This window comes from Chenopodium album, chromosome 6 (assembly GCF_948465745.1).
Source record: "Chenopodium album chromosome 6, dcCheAlbu1.1, whole genome shotgun sequence".
NCBI classification, from domain to species: Eukaryota; Viridiplantae; Streptophyta; class Magnoliopsida; order Caryophyllales; family Amaranthaceae; genus Chenopodium; species Chenopodium album.
In genome coordinates this window covers 7408746-7429429 of record NC_137839.1, presented here as the reverse complement: position 1 = coordinate 7429429, position 20684 = coordinate 7408746, and the positions used below count along the sequence as shown (strand labels likewise).

The 20684-nt window shown below is 36.2% G+C and overlaps 2 protein-coding genes and 2 pseudogenes across 5 annotated transcripts; 2 read left to right on the top strand and 2 right to left on the bottom strand.

Annotated features, from left to right (window-relative positions):
* Nucleotides 1–12: 12 nt before the first annotated feature.
* On the bottom strand, nucleotides 13–3032 carry LOC145634466 (glutamate--tRNA ligase, cytoplasmic-like; annotated as a pseudogene). The gene is made up of 4 exons (XR_014113419.1): nucleotides 2914–3032; nucleotides 1167–2174; nucleotides 508–978; nucleotides 13–431 (listed from the first exon to the last, which is right to left on the bottom strand). The product of XR_014113419.1 is annotated as a glutamate--tRNA ligase, cytoplasmic-like (transcript).
* A 2561-nt stretch (nucleotides 3033–5593) lies between these two features.
* Nucleotides 5594–10535, top strand: LOC145635787 (translation initiation factor IF3-4, chloroplastic-like). Its single transcript, XM_081687146.1, has 9 exons — nucleotides 5594–6012; nucleotides 6102–6141; nucleotides 6226–6285; nucleotides 8629–8681; nucleotides 8968–9023; nucleotides 9113–9146; nucleotides 9268–9340; nucleotides 9439–9531; nucleotides 9839–10535. Exons 1-9 carry the CDS (start codon nucleotides 5753–5755, stop codon nucleotides 10067–10069), a joined length of 900 nt encoding a protein of 299 aa, XP_081543272.1. The 5' UTR covers nucleotides 5594–5752; the 3' UTR covers nucleotides 10070–10535.
* A 729-nt stretch (nucleotides 10536–11264) lies between these two features.
* On the top strand, nucleotides 11265–17274 carry LOC145635785 (cellulose synthase A catalytic subunit 7 [UDP-forming]-like). The gene is made up of 13 exons (XM_081687145.1): nucleotides 11265–11443; nucleotides 12250–12445; nucleotides 12585–12784; nucleotides 12870–12960; nucleotides 13293–13401; nucleotides 13509–13775; nucleotides 13923–14268; nucleotides 14363–14626; nucleotides 14909–15121; nucleotides 15217–15430; nucleotides 15522–15718; nucleotides 15936–16289; nucleotides 16488–17274. The coding sequence occupies exons 1-13, from the start codon at nucleotides 11369–11371 to the stop codon at nucleotides 17070–17072; spliced, it is 3111 nt and encodes a 1036-aa protein (XP_081543271.1). The 5' UTR covers nucleotides 11265–11368; the 3' UTR covers nucleotides 17073–17274.
* LOC145635786 (pentatricopeptide repeat-containing protein At4g30700 pseudogene) lies at nucleotides 13666–20359 on the bottom strand (annotated as a pseudogene). 2 transcript variants are annotated; one of them, XR_014113911.1, is made up of 3 exons: nucleotides 17934–20359; nucleotides 17427–17508; nucleotides 13666–13785 (listed from the first exon to the last, which is right to left on the bottom strand). The product of XR_014113911.1 is annotated as a pentatricopeptide repeat-containing protein At4g30700 pseudogene, transcript variant X1 (transcript). The 2 variants fall into 2 exon arrangements; XR_014113912.1 differs by lacking the exon at nucleotides 13666–13785 and adding an exon at nucleotides 16237–16266.
* Nucleotides 20360–20684: the final 325 nt, after the last annotated feature.

Here is a 20684-nt window from a genome sequence, read left to right as displayed (position 1 = left end):
AGCTAATGACAGTCAAAAGGCTACTGGCTTTAAAGAAAATAGTTTGCATTTAGCAATTCTATAATGACAGTTAGTAAATAACACAAATGATCCTAGTGTTAAGACACCCTCGAAAATTCTGCAGCTTGCTCCTTATTCCTGGTAAGCACAACCAACTAAGTTATAAGATAAACTGAAGACTTTGAGCATACCTGACTCTCAAGGAGTCACTGCACAATATTACGCTGCCTCCCATCAGGAATTGCAAAAAGAACAATTGGCTTTGATTGTTTCACAAATGGAACATCGCATCTGAAGTAACCTTTTCTCTCTAACTGTATGATCTCTCCAGATTTCAGATTTCGCATGTTTGAGTCCCCAAGTGCAAAGGTGTCTTTTCTGGTGACGGGGTTAAGTGCTTTCAGAAATTCCTTCTCCTCCTGGATCTTTTCCTCCTGTGTCTTCTCTCCTTTCTTTTTGACAGGAATCAATAAAAATTGTTATATAATATGGTTGTCTAGGTAGTACCAGCTTCTCCTTAGTAATCAGAGAATCAAAATCCACAAGCTGAAGCTTGACTAGTTCATCTGTCTCAGGAAGCCAGGTCAGTTTCAACTTAGTTGCTTTAACAGATCCTTCGAGATGCAACACACCTAGCAACTGCACCACAGTACCCATCTCATCCCTCTTGATTTCTTTGATGATACAATTCCCCCAATCCATTAAAGTCACCTCATCATTCGCAGAAATGCTCAAAGCATCAGCATAATCGATCCATATATTTTTGGTATAGAGAGTACACTTCTCTCCTGCTTCTTTAAATTTTTTATGGCGAGGCATGACGCGCACAAAGGGCTCTGCAGGGCCATTCGCAAGGGTTATCAGAACTCGGTGTTCCTCGAGCACAGCAGTATGTCTTGGACAAACAGGATCAATGATCTTTTTATTAATGGTCCACAGTTTATCCCATTGCATCAGATTTTGGTTAGTGGAAGCCCCCTGCAGAACAGCATTATAGGATAAGTTTAAAGTTCTCACATACATAATATATACTTTGTAATTTGTATGTCAGCAAAAAGGCACTTTCAATTTAAATTTTCTCACTACGGAGTACATAACATAAAACAGAATCAATGAAGCACAGGTGGTACTGTTAGAGCAAAACAAAATGTAACTACGAATTATACCTGTTCACGTATGAATTGGGTCAGTGCCTCTATCTTAAGACCTCTACGCACCATCCCTTGAATAGTTGGCAAACGAGGATCATCCCATCCGTCAACTCTTCCATTTTGCACAAACCACAGAAGCTTACGCTTGCTTAAAAGTGTATAGACCATACTCAACCTGCTAAATTCATAAAAACAAACTTTTCTAACTCCCATATCCTCCTGGATCATGTGACACTGATCATCACGATCACGATACTCATTTGACCGAAGGACATGTGTTATTCCCTCCAAAGCATCTACAAATGAACTAGCAAAGTCATAGGTTGGGTACAACTTATATTAGAAACCAACCCGATGATGGTGAGCTAAATTACATCTGTAGTAAACAGGATCTCTCAGACACTTGTTCGGGTTCTGGAAGTCTAATTTGCCCCTAAGACAACACATCAAGCCTCTGTCAGACCCCAAAATCATCTCCTTCCACAACTCCAAATTCATACTTACACTATTGTTCCTGCACTTGGATTCAACCCCTTTATCCCTTTCGATCCTCATTTGATCTACTGGTGTATCATCGACATATGCTTTACCCTCATGAATCAATTTCTCAGCCATATCCATCAACTGAGGGAAGTAATCAGATGTATAAGTTACAGCATCATAAACAATGCCGAGACTAGCAATGTCTTTAAGAAGACTATCCACAAATTCGGTGCTTTCTTTAGATGGATTAGTGTCATCCAAGCGCACAATCAGACGCCCATTATACTTATCAACAAAATATTTGTTGAGCAAGGCCGCTTTCGAATGCCCTATGTGGAGATATCCATTAGGCTCAGGGGCAAACCTCAGACAAACCTTTCCTACTTCAGCATTCGGAAGTTCAATTTCAGGCAAATTAGAACTATGTGTTTTCTTCTTCTCAACACTGCCACCAAACATTGTCAGCACGTGTAATTCACGCGCTCAAGATTCTTGTAATTCAAAAACACCCTCAACCTTTCACTCCTCTTACTCCAAAACCTGTAGGCAGCAAATACAATTTATGTCAAACAATTTATGTACAAAGTATATAAACCCACATTTATCTCACATCTCAAAGCCTTTAAAGTAATTTACTTGATAGGCTTACAAAGTCACAATATCACAACAATCTATAATATTCAACTTATACAATTCAATAAAATTGTAAATAATCAAATTGTACAATTTTACAAAATCACAAATTGTAAACCCACAGTTCAATTAATATAATCCTCAGAAAATGACCATAAATATTAAATATTGTGCAATGAATTGAGATTTAACACCCATGATTCAAAGAAATAATTAAACTAGAGACAAATTTGTAAAAAATTAAACCCTATAAGATAGAAATTGAATATTTAAAACCCAATAAAATTACTAACAGAGTAAAGATGAAATCGAGTTGCGGCCAACGTTAGAGACGGTGGGTTGGTGGCGCCGGCAAGCAAAGGGCGTGGTAGAGAGAAAATAGAAGGAGGGATTACAAGATTTGGCTAATAATTTGAATCAACACAAAATTCAGAATTTATGACTGTAAAATTAACCCAAAAACGTATAATTTTACAGAAATCTGATCAATAACCAAGAAAACCACCATTGATGATTCCGAAAAACACGCTAAACCCTTGTACAAATCAAGAGAATAATTCTACCCAAAAATTCCCCACAAAACTAATTAAAACAACATAATTAACTATAATTAAACACCAAAAATTGAAGGATAATGAAGTGTCACCTCTACAAAATTGATCACGATTGGTAAAGAGAAGAGGATTCCTCGATCTTTCTCACCGAAGAATTGCAGATGTCGTCAGAATTTATAAGTTCTGAGTTTAGGCAGAGAATAGAAAAGTGGGTTTGCGCGGGAAGAGCAAAGTGAATAACTGAATAACCCTACAAGAGCAAGGTTGAAATTATTTATAGGAAAAAATTGACATTTACTACCACTACCTCGTGTTACATTTGCTAACTGTTTAGTTTTTTTATTTTATTTTGCTACAACCTAAAATTAAATAATTAAACTTTCACTACCACTTACCAGAATCCGTTTAGGTTTCATTAAGTTTATTAAAAAAAAAAAATAATAAATAAAAAATAACCCGGCCATCCCCTCCCCTCAACTGCCCCCCCCCCCCATCGAAATCGGCCCCCCTCCCCCTACCGTTTTCGGCCTTCCCAAACCCAAAACCACCACCCAAAGCGAATTTAGGGTTTCACTTATGGTTGTGTTTGGGGGTGGTGGTTTAGGGTTAGGGAAGGTCAAAAACGGTAGGGGAGGGGGGCCGATTTCGGTGGGGGGTACGAGCTGGGGGCGGATTCCGATGGGGGTTTTGGTTCGGGGTGGGGGTCGGGGTAGCAAGAACGGGGAAAGGAAAAAAGGGGTTTGTGTAGGGGTGGGGGAAAGGGAGGTGGGTTCGCGCCGACGCCAGCAGGGGAGGGGTGGCAGTTGAGGGGTGGGTGGGGGTGGTGGAGGGGGGGGGGGGGGGCAGTAAGGTGGAGGGGTGGCAGCAAGGTGGCTAAAACCAATCTAACGGAAATAGTAACGGCGTAAGTCAGTTGGTAGTGAAATAAATATTTTAGAGATTTGGGTGGTAGCAAAATAAATTAAACGGGTAGCAAATGTAACACAAGTTATTTTCGTTGTTAGCAAATGTCAATTTTTTCTTATTTAAATTGAAACAATGAAAATTGAGTTTATTTTACTAATAAGATTTTTGTCAACAGAATTATGCTTATACACCCTCTGTCCCTAAAATTTTGTCCCAATGCAAAAAATTGAGTCAACTATTATAAACTTTGACCATAAAATACTCTTAATCTGTAAGTGATAATATAGTCATGTGAGATCTTGATTGATGCGCCTCATTGTACATTTTATTGATATTTAATTTTTATAATTTTTACACGTGTGAAAATGGAGATATGACCTTTTTAAACGTTTGTTGGCGACTGCAAAAAGTCAAACGGGGCAAAAAATTAGAGACGGAGGTAGTAGGTTGTTAAATTGTGCCTTGAATAAGATTATATGTCATATGAATATGTCTATCTTGGGCACCGTGTTTTACTTGGGCACCAATTTTGGTAATACTTGGGCACCAAGTTTGGTAAAGTTTACCTTAGGCTCTAAGGTTAGGAGGTCTATAAATACCCCTTAGGATTAGTCATATTCATCATTGAATTTCATGAGTAATATTTCATAAGATGATACTCATGGGGGATAATCATGAGATATTGAATGGAGATATTCAATATCACTTTGTAGTATATAAATTGTTATTTGGAAAATTCCTCAAGGTCAATAAAACGTTTTTCTCTCGTCTGTCCTTGGAGGTAGCCAATTTGATAATTGATGAACCACGTAAATATGTGTGTTCTTGTTAATACATTTTTATTTTGTTTCTCCCTCACATCCGTTATAACATAGGTTTTTTTTGATAAATTTCCCAAAAAAATAAAAAAAAAATCAATAATTAATTCAATATAAGGTAATTTTTTTATAATGGCAATATAAGGTAAATTACATAAACCTAAAACTGTACATATATATATATATATATATATATATATATATATATATATATATATATATATATATATATATATATATATATATAAAAATCCTATCAAAACCATTACTCAGGAACATAATTCCAAAGAACCATAACTCATACATTCTCTATTCTTTTTTTTTTTTTTAAAAACTTTAATTATCAATAATTTTAATTACTCCGTATTATATATTACATAATAATATTTATTGAGACGATTCTAACAAGATCCAATTTTTTTTCTCTATTTTTAACTAGGTTAGAACCCGTGCGATGCACGGATTATGTAAAATTTATTTTTATAATTTGTACATTTTTTTAAAAAATAATGGATAAATATAAATAAGAATATGCACCTTGTACAAAATATCTGTATTTTGAAAATTTTAGATTTTTATCAAAATTATGATATAATACCTGTTCAAATTTGCCTAATACATCTTTTAATGTAGGACTATTTATTAGTGTACAACTTAAAATTATTTCATTTTTTAAGGATACATTGATAGGTTGTATTTGTAATATAGAAGCTTCTGTTTTTCAAATTTCAAAATCTATTAAATATGATAGCTCAAAAAAAAAAAAAAAAAAAGAAGAAGAAGAAGAAGAAGATGACATCATCGTGCATTTAGGCGGGAAAATTTTTATTATGAGAGTGACATAGAACAATTATGACATTAACAAAGTTTTGTTTTAGTAATAGTTAATAGATAGATTCACAAAAGACGCTAAAAGAGGTGATAAATAGTATATACTTCATAACGAAAAAAAAAAATAAAATGGAGGAAGTATATATATATATATATATATATATATATATATATATATATATATATATATATACCGGCACTGCTCTAACCAAATCCGATTTTAGACCGATGAACCGCCCTAGTTCCAAAATAACCCAAAGTCGAAAGTCGAGAGACTCGAAACACTGAACATCCAGAAAGAGGAAGAGAAGAGACTGTGTTTGTGTGGATAAGAGGCAAAGAAAAAAAAAAAAAAAAAAACAGAGGAACAACAACAATGGCAGGTTTAGCTACTACTGCAGGCAATATCTTAGCTCCGCCATTGTTAACCCGCCTCAAGCTCAAACCTCCTTCTACTCCACTTCTTTCTCTCTCCTCTTTTCAATCCAATCTCTTTGGCCTTCGTCTTTGTATTTCTACCTTTCATTTTCAATCCTTTCCTCTTTCTCTCTCCTCTTCTCACCGTCTTTCTGTTTCTGCTCGATATTCTGGGAAGAACAACGATGATGATCAAGCTCTTGATATTTCTACCGTTAGGTTTTGCTCTTATTATTGAATTATTGAATTTGGTTGAGCTTTTTTTGGTATGATTTTAGCTGAATTGTTTGTGTTTTTTTTTTAATTAGGTCGGATAAAGTTAGGTTAATTGATGAGCAGCAAAATATGGTTAGTATTTCGGATTTAATTGTGATAATTGTTTGTTTTATTTATTATTTTTGGTGATTTATTTACTAAATTGAATTGAATTAGATTGGAGTTGTATCAAAAGGCGAAGCAATTCGAAGAGCTGAGGATTCACAGCTTGATTTGGTATGTTTTTTAATTGGTGAATTGCCAATTTCTACTGTTTAATTGTTGATTTTGAGATAAATAGTGTTGTATATGTTGATTCAGCTAATTTATTACAATGTTGGGCTCAAATTATGCTTGTTACTTTAAATGAAGATTCTTGGTTTAGGAGTATGTGTGGGTGAAATGCAAGAAAAAATGCATGAAAGTTGACTAAGGGGTGATCTTCCCTTGTTGCTATATACAAAGTACGAAGTATATGTTACTGTTAAAGCATTAGAGAGTAATATAGTCGAGTTGTATTGAATGTGTACATTGAAAGAAATACATATTACAAGAGGAAGGCAGCTAAACTAAGCCTTAGTCGCCTAGGAAACAACGATTGCACGCCTAAACCAAGTACAGTAGTTTACTATGCTAAGGGAACTTAACAGACACATCATGTTTTGTATTTATATTAGACTTTCTAATACCTTTGTACTACACTTGCTTGAACTCGTATACCCTTTTTCCAAAAGTGGCTCTCAATGTTGATTTAAGAAGTGTAGGCGTGTAGCTAGTGAGTGTGGAGTAGGATTTAACCATAGTTTATGGTATAGAAAAAACTATATAATATGATTGGTTGATTACAGCAACTCCCCTGTTCCCTCTTCCAGAATTTTAAGCCAACTTCTTTCTTCATTATTGTATAAGCCAACAGTTTAAATGAGTTTATGATTGTTCATCACCCTCCTAAAAAACTGCTATATAGATTTATAAGCTATATATGAACTTTTTCAGGATAATAAAAAAATAAATACACTCCTGGCAAGGCAATTAATGAATGTATGGAGTCTTTAAGTACAGGCATTTGTGTCTAATGTCTAATACAAGGTGCTGTAAGCTTTGTTACACAGGTCCTATAGTAGTGTACCAAAGCATGCCCTAGTCTTCTGAGACTAGGGTTTGCTCGGAAGGGAATAATATAAACACATCTTACTATTTATATTTTCTATTATCTTTTATTGTCCTCTCCAAGTTTCCGTTATTCATCAAAGGTGTCAAGCATGTGTTTAACATGGGTGGGCAAGGCCATTCGAATGATTTAGAGTATCAAAGAGGCATCCTGTTAATGGTTTGAACTTTGAAACTTTATCCCGGTAGCTATTACGGGTCAAATTTTGGACCTCACAGGAAAAGTGGGGAAGCCATAATGACAGATTTTAAGAAAAAGTGCTCTGTAAAAACTTTGTGGCCTATTACTGTTGGGACAAATTTGAAATTTCCCAATAGTTCTGGTCCATTTCTCGGAACTAGGCTTTTTAAGTTAACGGGACTTTGCTTGGAAGTATCATAACATTTCATAATCAATGCAGGACACGGGTATCATTGCATCAGGGTTCTGTTAGTGAAGAATTGTCATGTTTCCCCTTGTGTGCAGGATCTGTGGCAATTGATGTCCTTCAATGAGATAAAGCTTAATGAATATGTTGTTGTATACGAGCATAATTTAGAGATAAATGATTTATAAAGCTAAGCTGGGGCATTCACCTTTGAATTATACAACTATTCTGTGACCCAAATGATATTTTTGTAACATCAAATATAGATACACTGATGGATCAGTAGGATCACTAGATATTGATTTATCTTTACACATTGAAGTTTTAGATTGTTGACCACATGTCCTTTATTAAGTTGATTGATATTGTTAAATTGGTGGCTGAATGTGCTAGGAAGAGAATAGGGATACTAACGTCTATTTCTTTAGAGTGTATGCTTATGTTGAAGGATGTTTTATGATTAATCAACATGTTGGGACTGTAGGATTGATGTCTACCAGAAAAAGAAATAGGGAGGGGGAGTGAGATGCTGCCACTCCTTTGCGTTTGGGATGCAACCCTCCTTTTAGTTTCTTACCCATTTGCTTATGGGTATATGAATTATGATGACTGGATCTTAAAGTCATGTATTCTTGGTTTGAGATGTTGGAAAGATGAAGAGCACTAGTGCTTAGTATAACAATCTATTGGGCTAAAGTTTAAAAGTATTCTATCTACAATCATATCAAATTGAATATGTGAAATATTACTCTGGTAGTCTGGTCTATGTTTTTCCAACTGGATCATACATGTAATTTAATTGAATTTTGCCGTGTTCAAAATGGTGTGGTGTTAAAGTTCTACTACATAATCTTATTTTTAGACTCACTTGTGTTCAGCCTCTCAGACTTATTGGGACTTCATAGTGACTTATCTTTTTTCAGTTGAACTGTGTTAATTCTGCAGGTTCAGCCCAATGGCCTTGTTAGTTTTTGAAATTTAGTGATACATTGATTTTGTGGTTATTAATGATTTTTTTTTTTTTTTTTTTTTTTTTATATAGGTGGTTCTCTCACCCGATGCAGATCCTCCAGTTGTCAGAATAATGAACTATGAGTACGTTTCCTTTTCCTTCCTGGTTCCGTTGATACCTCCTGAAAAATGAGATTTCAGTAATTTCATTGTTCCTTGTAGATTTACTGGAATCATATCATCCCTTCTTTTAATGATTTTACAGATATAGTTTAAGGGGTTGTGGAGACTTGCTCTGTGGTTTGCAATTTCATAGATTAGGCTATTAGCAAGGATTTATATTTGATTTTGTTGTGCTATCTTCTGTGTATATTAGATACTACCTTCTTTCACTTATTTTCTTATTACTTGTCATTTTCATTTTTTTCAGTAAATATAGATATGAACAGCAGAAGAAGAAAAGGGAACAACAGAAGAAAAGTGCTGGTGAATTACTTCTATCTAGCATTTCCAGTAGTCTTACTCGTGCATTTAGTGAAGTAAAAGAAACTAACCCAATTTTCTTTGAATTTTAGCTAGTCGTATGGACTTAAAAGAACTCAAGATGGGGTAAGAACAACCTATCTTCCGCAATTTCTCTTCCGATGTTCTTTTCTCAAAAGAGCTGGAAATGTTGTGAGTCGTGAAAAAGCTTCCTTACCTAACTGGTTTTATTCTGTACTTCTTTTAGGTACAACATCGATGTCCATGATTATTCTGTGCGCCTTAGAGCTGCACAAAAGTTCTTAAAAGATGGTGACAAGGTTAATTTGCATTCCTCCTATGGACTACCATGTGTGCTCCGTTATTCAGCTTTGTGATTTTCACTCACTACATTGAGCATGTTGGTTCTTGTTTACAGGTAAAGGTTATGGTAACTATGAAAGGACGTGAAAAAGCCTTTCTAGATAAGGCGATTCAGCTCATCAGAAAGTTCCAAAGTGACCTTGGTGAGGTAATCACTCTAATTCATGCCAACTGGATGATATGACTTTATCTGGTTTTTAAGCTCATAGTTTTAGGCTTCTTTCTTTTCATTTCAAATTTATTTATCTAAACTTATTAAAACTTATCTAGCCTTATTTTTATAGTAAACTGTAACCTTGATTTGGACTTATTTGAATTTAGTTGAACTTGTATTTCTTGAAACTTCATTCCTAATTTTCTTTGTTGAGTTACATGCATTCTGATTCCATTGAGCTCCAGACAGTGTTGCATTTTCAGCAATTTATTGTTTGATTGTTGATTGATACGATTTGCAGCTTGCAACTGAGGAGCACAACAATTTTGCTCGTCGCAAGAAAGAAGATTTCACCGAGAGATTTATATTTTTGATTCTTGTACCAAATAAAAATGTCGTGCAAAAGGCCCCAGAAGGGCCAAAGAAGAAGCGTGATTCAGCTCCTAATGAAGTCTCAGTTGCCTCTAATGAAGTCTCGGCTGCTCCTAGTGAAGTCTCTGTTGCTTCTAATGAAGTCTCAGCTGGTGTTTAGTGCTACAAAAGTGGTTCAAGCTCTACTGAGAAAATAGGTGGCTGATAGTCTTCATGATGTACAAGGTTTGATAGCAAATTACAGCTTCTGTATAGCATTAATGGAATAGAGTTTGTACGGCTTACACAGTTTGCTCAAGATTGTATAAATATCTTTCGAGTTGCTGTGCTAGAATCAGTATTATATCGTTCTTGAAATTATATGAAAAACATTTTTCTTAACAACGATAGGCCACCAATTACATCAACATCAATTGCTTAGAGCATGGTGAGATTTTTGTTGTAAATTCTACCTCAATTATACGAGAAGAATTTTGATGGATTAGAATTTAAGCAATCTACTATATCTCGTACATGTAAAAGTAAAACTTTCCTATCAACTCAATTACTTGTTGAAGGGCAGTGTAGTACATTTATTGAGTGAATTGTTGTATGATTTATTGAGCTTTACTTGGTTCATTTGCACACTTCTATTGACTCTATGTGTGTCAACTTTGAGAGTGAGAGACGCTCCATTATCTCATTTGTTTCATCTATGAAATGCAATATTAATGTAGATTTTGCAAAATGATTTAGGAAAAAAAAAAAAAAAAAAACATTTTGGCCGTTTTGGGTTTGTATGAGACCTTTACACCTTAGTGATGACTTTTTGCACGTATTCTTTTGCAAATTGGTCGAAGCCGGTTGCACTTGAGAGCAAATGTATGGGTATATATGTAAATAATTCTAAGCTTTGTGTTGCATTGGTGTAAACACTTTCACTTTATGGATGTCAACTAGTTTAGTTGATTAAAGTCTTGAGAATGGTATCCAAAACTTGAGATCAAATCTCGTCTACATCACTGTCATTTGTAGAATTGTAGCTCATTTTACACCATAAAATAAACACTCCCAGCCTTCTACTAATTTGTCAATTGACACAATATAGATCATTTCTTGAATCCCATGCAAAAATCCCTAAAATACATTTTATGAAGAGTAAAAGAAGGAAAAATAAAAGTATTCATACTCAAATAAGTCGTTGGTACAAAATAAATAAGAGTATAGAAATGCAAAGTTAGTTGAGTTGGACAGTTCAGAATATAACTAGCTAATAGGTAACTTTACTTCAAGGCAATGAGGAAAGGGGACTCCACAACAAACTATATACCAAATAATACACCACACCACACCACCATTAGGTGAGAGACTAAGCTTTATGTCCTACCTTTCTTTCTTCATAAATTAGAAAGCCTCCCCTCACCTCCCTCACCTCACTCTTACTTCTTCTCCCGTCTCTCTGCTCGCCGTCCTCCTCGTGATGGAAGCAAGCGCCGGTCTTGTTGCCGGTTCTCATAACCGGAATGAGCTTGTTGTTATTCAAGGCCATGAAGAGGTAATAACTACGTTTTTTGCATGCATTAAACATAAGACTTGTAGCTTGTTTAGATAATACTCTTAACTTCTAAATTATTTTTAGATTATTAATGTTCGGATTCATAATTTATAAACGTTTACATATAGATCGTCTAACACTCTAACATGCTTACTACTTATTCCATGCAAATTTTAATAACACTATAATATACAATTACTAGATGAAGTCCGTGCGATGCACGGTTTGTTAGTATTTTTTTAAAAAAAATATTTTTCATATTTATGTGATTTTTGTTACTACATATTATATTAGCTTTAAAATATTAGATAAAATTTCTAATCTCAAAAATAATATTTTAGATTTAATTAATTTAAACTTTAAAATTTCATTCGTCAATTTTGCTAACGTGGCGTTTGAATTATTTAATTGTAAAATAAATTAATAATCTCTTATTTTATTGGCTACAACTTAAATTCAAAATCCTACCTGACGCGCTAAGAAAAATAAATCCTACGTGGCTCTCTAAAAACTCGGGGAAAAACTCCCCTTTAATATATATATATATATATATATATATATATATATATATATATATATATATATATATATATATATATTAGATTTTGAATCTAATATATATATATTAGATTTGTAAATTTTAACACTCATTATTATGCGAGTTTGGTCAATTAGGATTGTCAAGTTGAAACAAAGGGAATACATAAATAGGACACACGATGAGTGAATGGACTTAATGAGTTTCAGTTTATCTTAGCTATAGCGCGATCTTAATCTTTTATGTGTGCTATGTTGTGTATCTGCAGCACAAACCGCTGAAGGATCTGAGTGGACAAGTATGTGAGATATGTGGAGATGAGATCGGACTTACCGTTGATGGAGACTTGTTTGTTGCTTGCAATGAGTGTGGTTTCCCGGTGTGTCGCCCTTGCTATGAATATGAAAGAAGAGAGGGCAGCCAAAACTGTCCTCAGTGCAAAACCAGATACAAGAGGCTCAAAGGTACAGCAGTAGATATGACTTATTATAGCCCTCTAATACAAAACTTCAGATTTTGATTCATAGTTTCATTTTCAAATATAGCAGATAGGTAAAACTGCAGATAATGTTTTAAGACGTGTAATGCTTAATGTGTAAACAGGGAGCCCCAGGGTGGAGGGAGACGACGATGAAGAAGACATTGATGACATTGAGCATGAGTTCAACATAGATGATGAACATAACAAAAACAACCAGGTTGCTGAGGCATTGCTTCAAGGGAAAATGAGCTATGGACGAGGCCATGATGATGAAGAAAATGCTCATTTTCCCCCTGTTATAGCCGGTCTTCGTTCTCGACATGTGAGTTTAACATTACAACCTTTTATGTACAGTTTCTTTGGTACAATAGGCGATTGTCTAATTGCATCCTGATGCATATATGTAGGTGAGTGGAGAGTTTCCGATCTCTAGTCATGGTGCAGATCAGATGCCTTCTCTGCATAAGCGTGTGCATCCATATCCTTCGTCTGAACCAGGTTTGTTTTAAAACTAAGAGCTCACTTGTCAAAAGTTTAAATGACTGATAGAAGTCTACAATCTGACCAAAACACAGTAAACATACAATGCTTCTAGTCTCATGAAATCAATGGTCAGAATATTAAGAGTTAAAAACCGATATGCAGGAACAATAATATGAATAATGACAATAAATTCGAATAGCAACAGAGACAAGAAACTTATACTTGCTAAAAAAGCTTTTACCATTTGAGAAATAACAGACAAAACATTTATCAGTACAAGTTGATAAACTGGTATTTGAAGAATTGAAGATATCTAACTATATTTTTGGAACTGTAACTGGATACAGGAAGCGCAAGATGGGAGGATAGAAAAGATGGAGGATGGAATGAATGGAAACTGCAGCAGGGGAATCTGGGGCCTGATCATGAAGATTATAATGACCTAGAAAATGCCATGTAAATACTGCTTCCGTTTTTACTTTCTTTTTCCTTCCTCATCAGAATAACTGCAAAAGAAAATGTTAGCTTGAGCTGAATGCTTACTGATATGAGAACTTATGCAGGATTGATGAAGCAAGGCAACCACTCTCCCGGAAAGTACCCATTGCATCCAGCAAGATCAATCCCTACCGCATGCTCATTGTTTTAAGGCTTTTTATTTTGGCTGTGTTCCTCCGCTATCGTATCCTTAACCCTGTCCATGATGCCATTGGGCTCTGGCTGACATCTGTGATCTGTGAGATATGGTTTGCCGTCTCATGGATCCTTGATCAGTTCCCCAAATGGTTCCCCATTGATCGAGAAACATACTTGGATCGCCTCTCTCTCAGGTAAAGCACTCTGCCAACAACATCAGCTAAAATTGTTAGATTTCACAGGCACATTTAGAAATTCAAAAAAGCAACATCAAATATAGTATGAAACATAAACACAAATAAGGCCGATTGAATATGTCATGACTCAAACATTTTGTGCAGATATGAGAAAGAAGGAGAACCAAATATGCTGGCACCCATTGATGTCTTTGTCAGTACAGTGGATCCGATGAAAGAGCCTCCTCTTGTTACGGCCAACACTGTGCTATCTATACTAGCAATGGATTATCCAGTTGAGAAGATTTCATGCTACATTTCTGATGACGGAGCTTCAATGCTTTCCTTTGAATCACTCTCAGAAACAGCAGAATTTGCTAGACAATGGGTTCCTTTCTGCAAGAAATTTTCCATAGAACCTAGAGCTCCAGAATTTTATTTTTCCCAGAAAATCGATTATCTCAAGGACAAGGTCCAACCAACATTTGTGAAGGAGAGGCGTTCTATGAAGGTATTATTACAAAAACTTTATACAAGCATGTATTTCCTATGGACTATGTAGGATTACTAACTAAGCTGAATGTTTTGGTAATTATAATTCTCAGAGAGCCTATGAAGAATTTAAGGTTCGGATAAATGCGATGGTGGCAAAAGCTTCAAAAGTTCCTCCAGAAGGTTGGATCATGCAAGATGGAACACCATGGCCAGGAAATAATACAAAGGATCACCCAGGTATGATTCAAGTATTTCTCGGCCACAGTGGAGGACATGATACCGAAGGAAACGAACTTCCTCGTTTGGTTTATGTCTCTCGTGAGAAGAGGCCTGGATTCCAGCATCACAAGAAAGCTGGTGCAATGAATGCCCTGGTAAGTTTCAGAAGCAATTGGTGAAGTAATTTTGTCTGAGAAAGTTGTGAAAATGAAAAGTAAGAAACAGGATGAAGATCTGGTCATTTTAAGTTTGGATGCCTTTAAAAATTAAGACCAGGATGCAGGTCGTTTTATTCTTTGATTATAAATATCAATCATGATGAAGTTGGCAGACAAAAACTAACAAATTCAAACACACACACACACATGAAAAAAGGTAGGACTGGCACTATAAATTTGACAACTTAATGGAGCATTAATGTACCTTCAAACTCGCAGGTGCGCGTCTCAGCAGTTCTAACAAACGCACCTTTCATGTTAAATTTGGATTGTGACCACTATCTAAACAACAGTAAGGCAGTTAGAGAAGCAATGTGTTTCCTGATGGATCCACAAATTGGGAAGAAAGTTTGCTTTGTCCAATTTCCTCAAAGGTTTGATGGAATAGACCAGCATGATCGATATGCCAACAGAAACACAGTGTTTTTTGATGTAAGCTCCTGATCAGAGACTGAAATTTTCAACACTAAAGAATTCATCAACATTACATATTTATATTCTTAAGGCTTTTTGTCCTTACTTTTCAGATTAACATGAAAGGGCTAGATGGAATTCAAGGTCCTGTATATGTGGGCACAGGATGTGTCTTCAAAAGGCAAGCCTTGTATGGGTATGAACCACCTAAGCGTACTAAGCGGCCAAAGATGGTAAGCTGTGACTGCTGCCCATGTTTTGGTCGCCGCAAGAGGAATCAAAAGTCTAAACATGGTGCCAAAGGAGATGCTAACGTAGACCTTCAAGGTTTAGTACATATTCTCCGTAGCCACTAGCTTATTAAATCTTAATAACTCATTTCACTTTCAACAGATCTAACAAATGTTTACCACTGTAGGTTATGAGGATGATCAAGAGCTCTTGATGTCCCAAATGAATTTTGAAAAGAAATTTGGACAGTCAGCAATTTTTGTGACTTCGACATTGATGGTTGATGGCGGTGTTCCTCCTTCATCAAGTCCTGCAGCACTGCTGAAGGAAGCCATTCATGTCATCAGCTGTGGCTATGAAGATAAAACAGAATGGGGTGTTGAGGTAATCTAACTGATTCATCAAAAACCTGACTAGTAGCTCTTTGCGTGGACCAATAAATCTCAGTCTTGAGCTTCTAATTATGCTATATAGCCACCACATTATTATAGGACTATTGACGTGACTTCAAAATACACAATCCACCACATAATTATACTGCAAACAATAGCAATCAGTGAAAACTTCAAATTTTTTAATTTCTTCCAATTTGAATGTACAGTTGGGTTGGATCTATGGATCAATTACCGAGGATATCCTAACAGGATTCAAGATGCACTGTCGTGGTTGGAGGTCTATATATTGCATGCCCAAGAGACCCGCATTTAAAGGGTCTGCTCCTATCAATCTCTCTGATCGACTGAACCAGGTGCTTCGTTGGGCCCTTGGTTCTGTTGAAATCTTCTTCAGTCGGCACAGCCCTTTATGGTATGGGCACAAAGGAGGCAAATTGAAGTTTCTTGAGCGTTTTGCATACATCAACACTACTATCTACCCATTCACCTCCTTACCACTGCTCGCCTATTGTATACTCCCAGCTGTCTGTCTACTCACTGGAAAATTCATTATGCCAACGGTAAGGACCACTTCTCTCTATACTAGAAGAGTTCAATATAAATACTAGATTGCCACATTCAAAGTAAATTTCCATTATCTTTCAGAATGCATGTAAAAAAAGATACAAGCAACTTGTCATGTAGTCCAGAATAAATGCTTTAGCACTCCACAAATGTCCACACAGAACTAATCCAAATAAGAAATTGTGTTGATGCAGATAAGCACTTTTGCAAGTCTTTTCTACCTTGGGCTCTTTCTATCAATCTTTGCCACTGGTATCCTTGAGCTCAAGTGGAGTGGAGTGAGCATCGAAGAATGGTGGAGAAATGAGCAGTTTTGGGTCATTGGTGGAGTATCAGCACATCTCTTCGCAGTGATACAGGGGCTTCTCAAGATTTTGGCAGGCATTGATACTAACTTTACTGTCACATCTAAGACAGTTGATGACGAGGATGAGTTTTCTGAGCTATATGCCTTTAAGTGGACAACCCTTCTTATTCCTCCAACCACAATCTTAGTCATCAACTTAGTAGGTGTGGTTGCTGGAGTCTCTGATGCCATAAATAATGGCTACGAATCATGGGGGCCTCTCTTTGGAAAGCTCTTCTTTTCCTTTTGGGTGATTGTGCATCTTTACCCGTTCCTGAAGGGTCTCATGGGCCGGCAGAACAGGACACCAACCATTGTTATTATTTGGTCAGTTCTATTGGCCTCTATATTCTCCTTACTCTGGGTGAGGATTGACCCATTTGTGATAAAAACAAAGGGTCCTGATACCAAGGCATGTGGACTCAATTGCTAAGGTTGTAGTTTCTGAAACAGCCATTGCCCCGGAAAAACAATGGTGATAGTGTATTAATTGGCTTATGTAGCACTAAAGATTTTTGTCAGGAAAAAGGATTGTAAGTTTTGCAATGATGTAAAAACTGTGTCACAGATTCACAGGCTCATCCAACATGATTGATAATTGATCAGCTTAGTGATTTGCACACCATGAAATCTTCAATAGCATATCTACTCATTCCATGATCAACATTACTCAAACCAAGAAACAGAAATAGCAAACTGAGGCCAAAAAAAGTAAAACACTAGCAGACCAAGTTATGAAGCAGAATTGTTTATTTCATTCCATAGATATAGAAATAATATAACTGACCAGGATGTGGAGGTAGAAGTCTAGGAGTCACTCTGACATGCAAACTGATGATGACCGCCATTCTGGATTTATTCTAATTGAGCTGTCAAGAAGGACAATAAGTTAAATTGCTTAAATGAACCATTTTGGGGGGGTTCAAATCATCAGAAAGGAAAATAATATAAGAAAGTAATGGTGAAAACAGAATTACTGTCATATTATGTGAGCTACATGGTGTATATAATAAATAGAAAAAAAAAATACATCTTAAACTAAAACAAAGTGACTCAAACAGCTTATACAAAAACTAATATTAGCTACTGTTTAAACAAGCCACAATTGATTGCCAACTAAATCCTAAGAAGAATGCCAAAATCCATCGCATATCCAATCATACACAGCTAGGTTAAAGGAAAAAAATGCAATATCATGCCTAATAATTCATCTAGCTGCTATTGAAATGAAAATGGTTTCATAGTATGGTATAAAAACTGCGTTTTCTCTGGCATGAGGATAGAAGTATCTCACCAATAAAGAGTATGCCACATAGCTCAATTGCCACAATCCAAACAGCCGCATCAAATTTACCAATAGTCTCCACAAGAACAGACACCATCTTTAAAATGGTGGAACCTGTTAGCATCTCTAACTATAATAACTCTATCTGTGAGCTTGGAGATGAACTTAGTTGCAGTATGACAGTCTATACAGACCCTGAGGTTCTTGAAGATCCTGATTTCAGTTCCTGGCTCAGTTGAGATAAGCCCAAAAGCTATAGCTAGCTTCTCACTATGAACATTAACCATGAGCTCCTTCTCTTCCTCCTCAACATCATGCAACGCTGTTAAAGTCTCATGCTGATACCCAGCCTCCTTCATTCTTGCCATTAACTCTTCCAACTTTGCATATATTGCAGTTGTTTGTGGGTGGGAGCGATCACCACATGTGAAGACATGAGGAGTGTCACCTAGCTCTATTAAGGTGCACCCAGGTGTCTTTGCCAGCCTTCTTTTCTTGGCTACTTGTCGAACAGAAGCAGCGTGACAATAGTTGCGATCAGCTGAATATATGTTGGAAAGTAATACATAATACCCCACATTTTCAGGATCTAACTTGAGCAAATTGTCAGAAGCAATGCGTGCCATGTCTGTATTCTTGTGAGTCATGCACGCACCTAGTAATGCTCCCCACTCAACAGAACTAGGTTTAATAGGCATACTCTCGATAAAGTTTAAAGCCTTGTCTAATTGTCCTCCTCTGCCAAAAAGATCAACCATGCAGGCATAATGCTCAGCTACTGGTTTACAATGATGATCATGAACCATAGAATGAAAAATTGTATTTCCTTCACTAATTAGTCCAGCATGACTACAAGCATACAAAACACAAAGGAAAGTTACTCCACTGGGAGGAATTTCTGACTCCAACATTTCATAAAAGAGACTCACTGCTTCATGTCCAAGTCCATGAAGGCCATAGCCAGAAATCATTGCATTCCAAGACACCACATTTTTCTCAGGCATGGCATCAAATAATTCCCGAGCTGTGGTTAAGCTTCCACACTTAGCATACATATCAATCAAAGCAGTTGATATGTATACATTTGATTCTAACTTTTCCTCATTAATCAGTTCATGAACCCACTTTCCTAAACTAACTGCTCCCAACTGCGCACATGCTGATAGGATACTAGTGACTGTAACAGGATTTGGACGAACATTGCACTTTTGCATTTGCTGAAATAATGATATTGCCATTTCAGTCAAGCCATTCTGGGTATAACCTGAGATCATGGCGTTCCAAGCCGCCAAACTTTTCTTAGGGGTCTCATCAAATAATTGTCTAGCCCTATCAATTTCATTTAGCCTACTATATACTGTAGTTATTGCAGTTGACACAGACGAATTTCCTGTCATCCCAGTTTTGATACAGAAACAATGAATGGACGTAGTCAAACTTAGATGGCCAAAAGGATACCCAACTGGTATAAGTCCTACAATTGTGCTAGTGTTCACCTTTGCTCCAGAAATCAGCAGTTCTTTAAAAAGACTTACTGCAGAATCCGTTTCGCCATTACATGTATACCCGGAAATCAATGCATTATAGCATACCAAATCTGGTTTCCTCATCTCATTAAACAGCAATCTGGCAGTACACACATCCCCACATTTTGAATACATAGAAACAAGCCCAGTAATAACATAACCATGAGAATTCAAACCAGCTTTGAAAGCTAAACACTGAATTCCCTTTCCTGCATTCAAATCATGCAACTCTGCAACAGCAGGAAGAATGACAGACAAAGTAGAAGAATCAAATCGAGCACTACTACCAACCATATCACGAAAAACCCGAAGCGAATCAATGTAACAACAATTCTTAACCAACCCAGAAATCATAGTATTCCACAAAACCGTATCCCTCTTAGACATTTTATCAAACACCTTATATGCATATCCAATCTTGGAAAAATTAAGATACATTCCCAAAACAGCCGATCCAACAAACAAATCAGCACCAAACCCATCAATAATCGAGTGAGCATGAAGCAACATACCAACCCTTTGATCCCCAAGTGACCCAGAAGCCGAAACAGAGAAAGCGTAGGTAAAATTATCAGGCCTAAGAATCGAGTTTCGACGCAACTGGGTATAAACAGAAACAGAAGAAGATGGCAAATGATTGAGAGAAAACCCACGAATGAGGACATTGTAGAGGAAAAGATCTGGGGTTGGAGATGAAGAAACAAGAAGATTAGCATGGTGAATGGATCCAATGTCGCAGAGTTTTTGAGTGAGCTTAGTGATTGTAATAACGTCGGAATTGAAAGCGTTGAGAATGATTTGAGCATGGATTTGTTTGAGTTTTGTGAAAGTTGTTGATTTGGAGATGAGGTTGAGGAAGAAGTTTCTCTCTGGTATTGTTGTTGCAGAGACTACGGCTCTGTTCAACATTTGAGAGTTTTGAAGGGATCTTATTTTAAGGATTTTGCTCATATAGTACGAAGTAAGCAATTACATGGCGGGAAATTTCGCAATATACGGCAGTTAAAAACTAACTCGATTCATAAACAGTTAATCCAAACTTGTTATTGTTTAAATGTGAATACAATATGGGAGAGTTAAGTTTGCACAAAAGAGTATTAGGTAAGAAGCCTAAAATTTTCTCTGTTATCTCTCTTCAAACAACCTAGCCACCATATTAAAACCTAGGGGCTGCCATCGATTTTTATCGATGGTAAGCCCCAAATTCTTCTTTAACTTGATGTTTATAGCTAAT

Excerpts from the sequence above, each read along its gene's own strand:
- LOC145635787 (XM_081687146.1), top strand. The coding sequence starts at position 5,753 with ATGGCAGGTTTAGCTACTACTGCAGGCAATATCTTAGCTCCGCCATTG. Across the intron at positions 6,142-6,225 it reads TTGATGAGCAGCAAAATATG|ATTGGAGTTGTATCAAAAGG; the intron begins GTTAGTATTTCG and ends GAATTGAATTAG. Across the intron at positions 8,682-8,967 it reads GTCAGAATAATGAACTATGA|TAAATATAGATATGAACAGC; the intron begins GTACGTTTCCTT and ends CATTTTTTTCAG.
- LOC145635785 (XM_081687145.1), top strand. The coding sequence starts at position 11,369 with ATGGAAGCAAGCGCCGGTCTTGTTGCCGGTTCTCATAACCGGAATGAG. Across the intron at positions 12,961-13,292 it reads ATATCCTTCGTCTGAACCAG|GAAGCGCAAGATGGGAGGAT; the intron begins GTTTGTTTTAAA and ends AACTGGATACAG. Across the intron at positions 15,719-15,935 it reads AAACAGAATGGGGTGTTGAG|TTGGGTTGGATCTATGGATC; the intron begins GTAATCTAACTG and ends TTGAATGTACAG.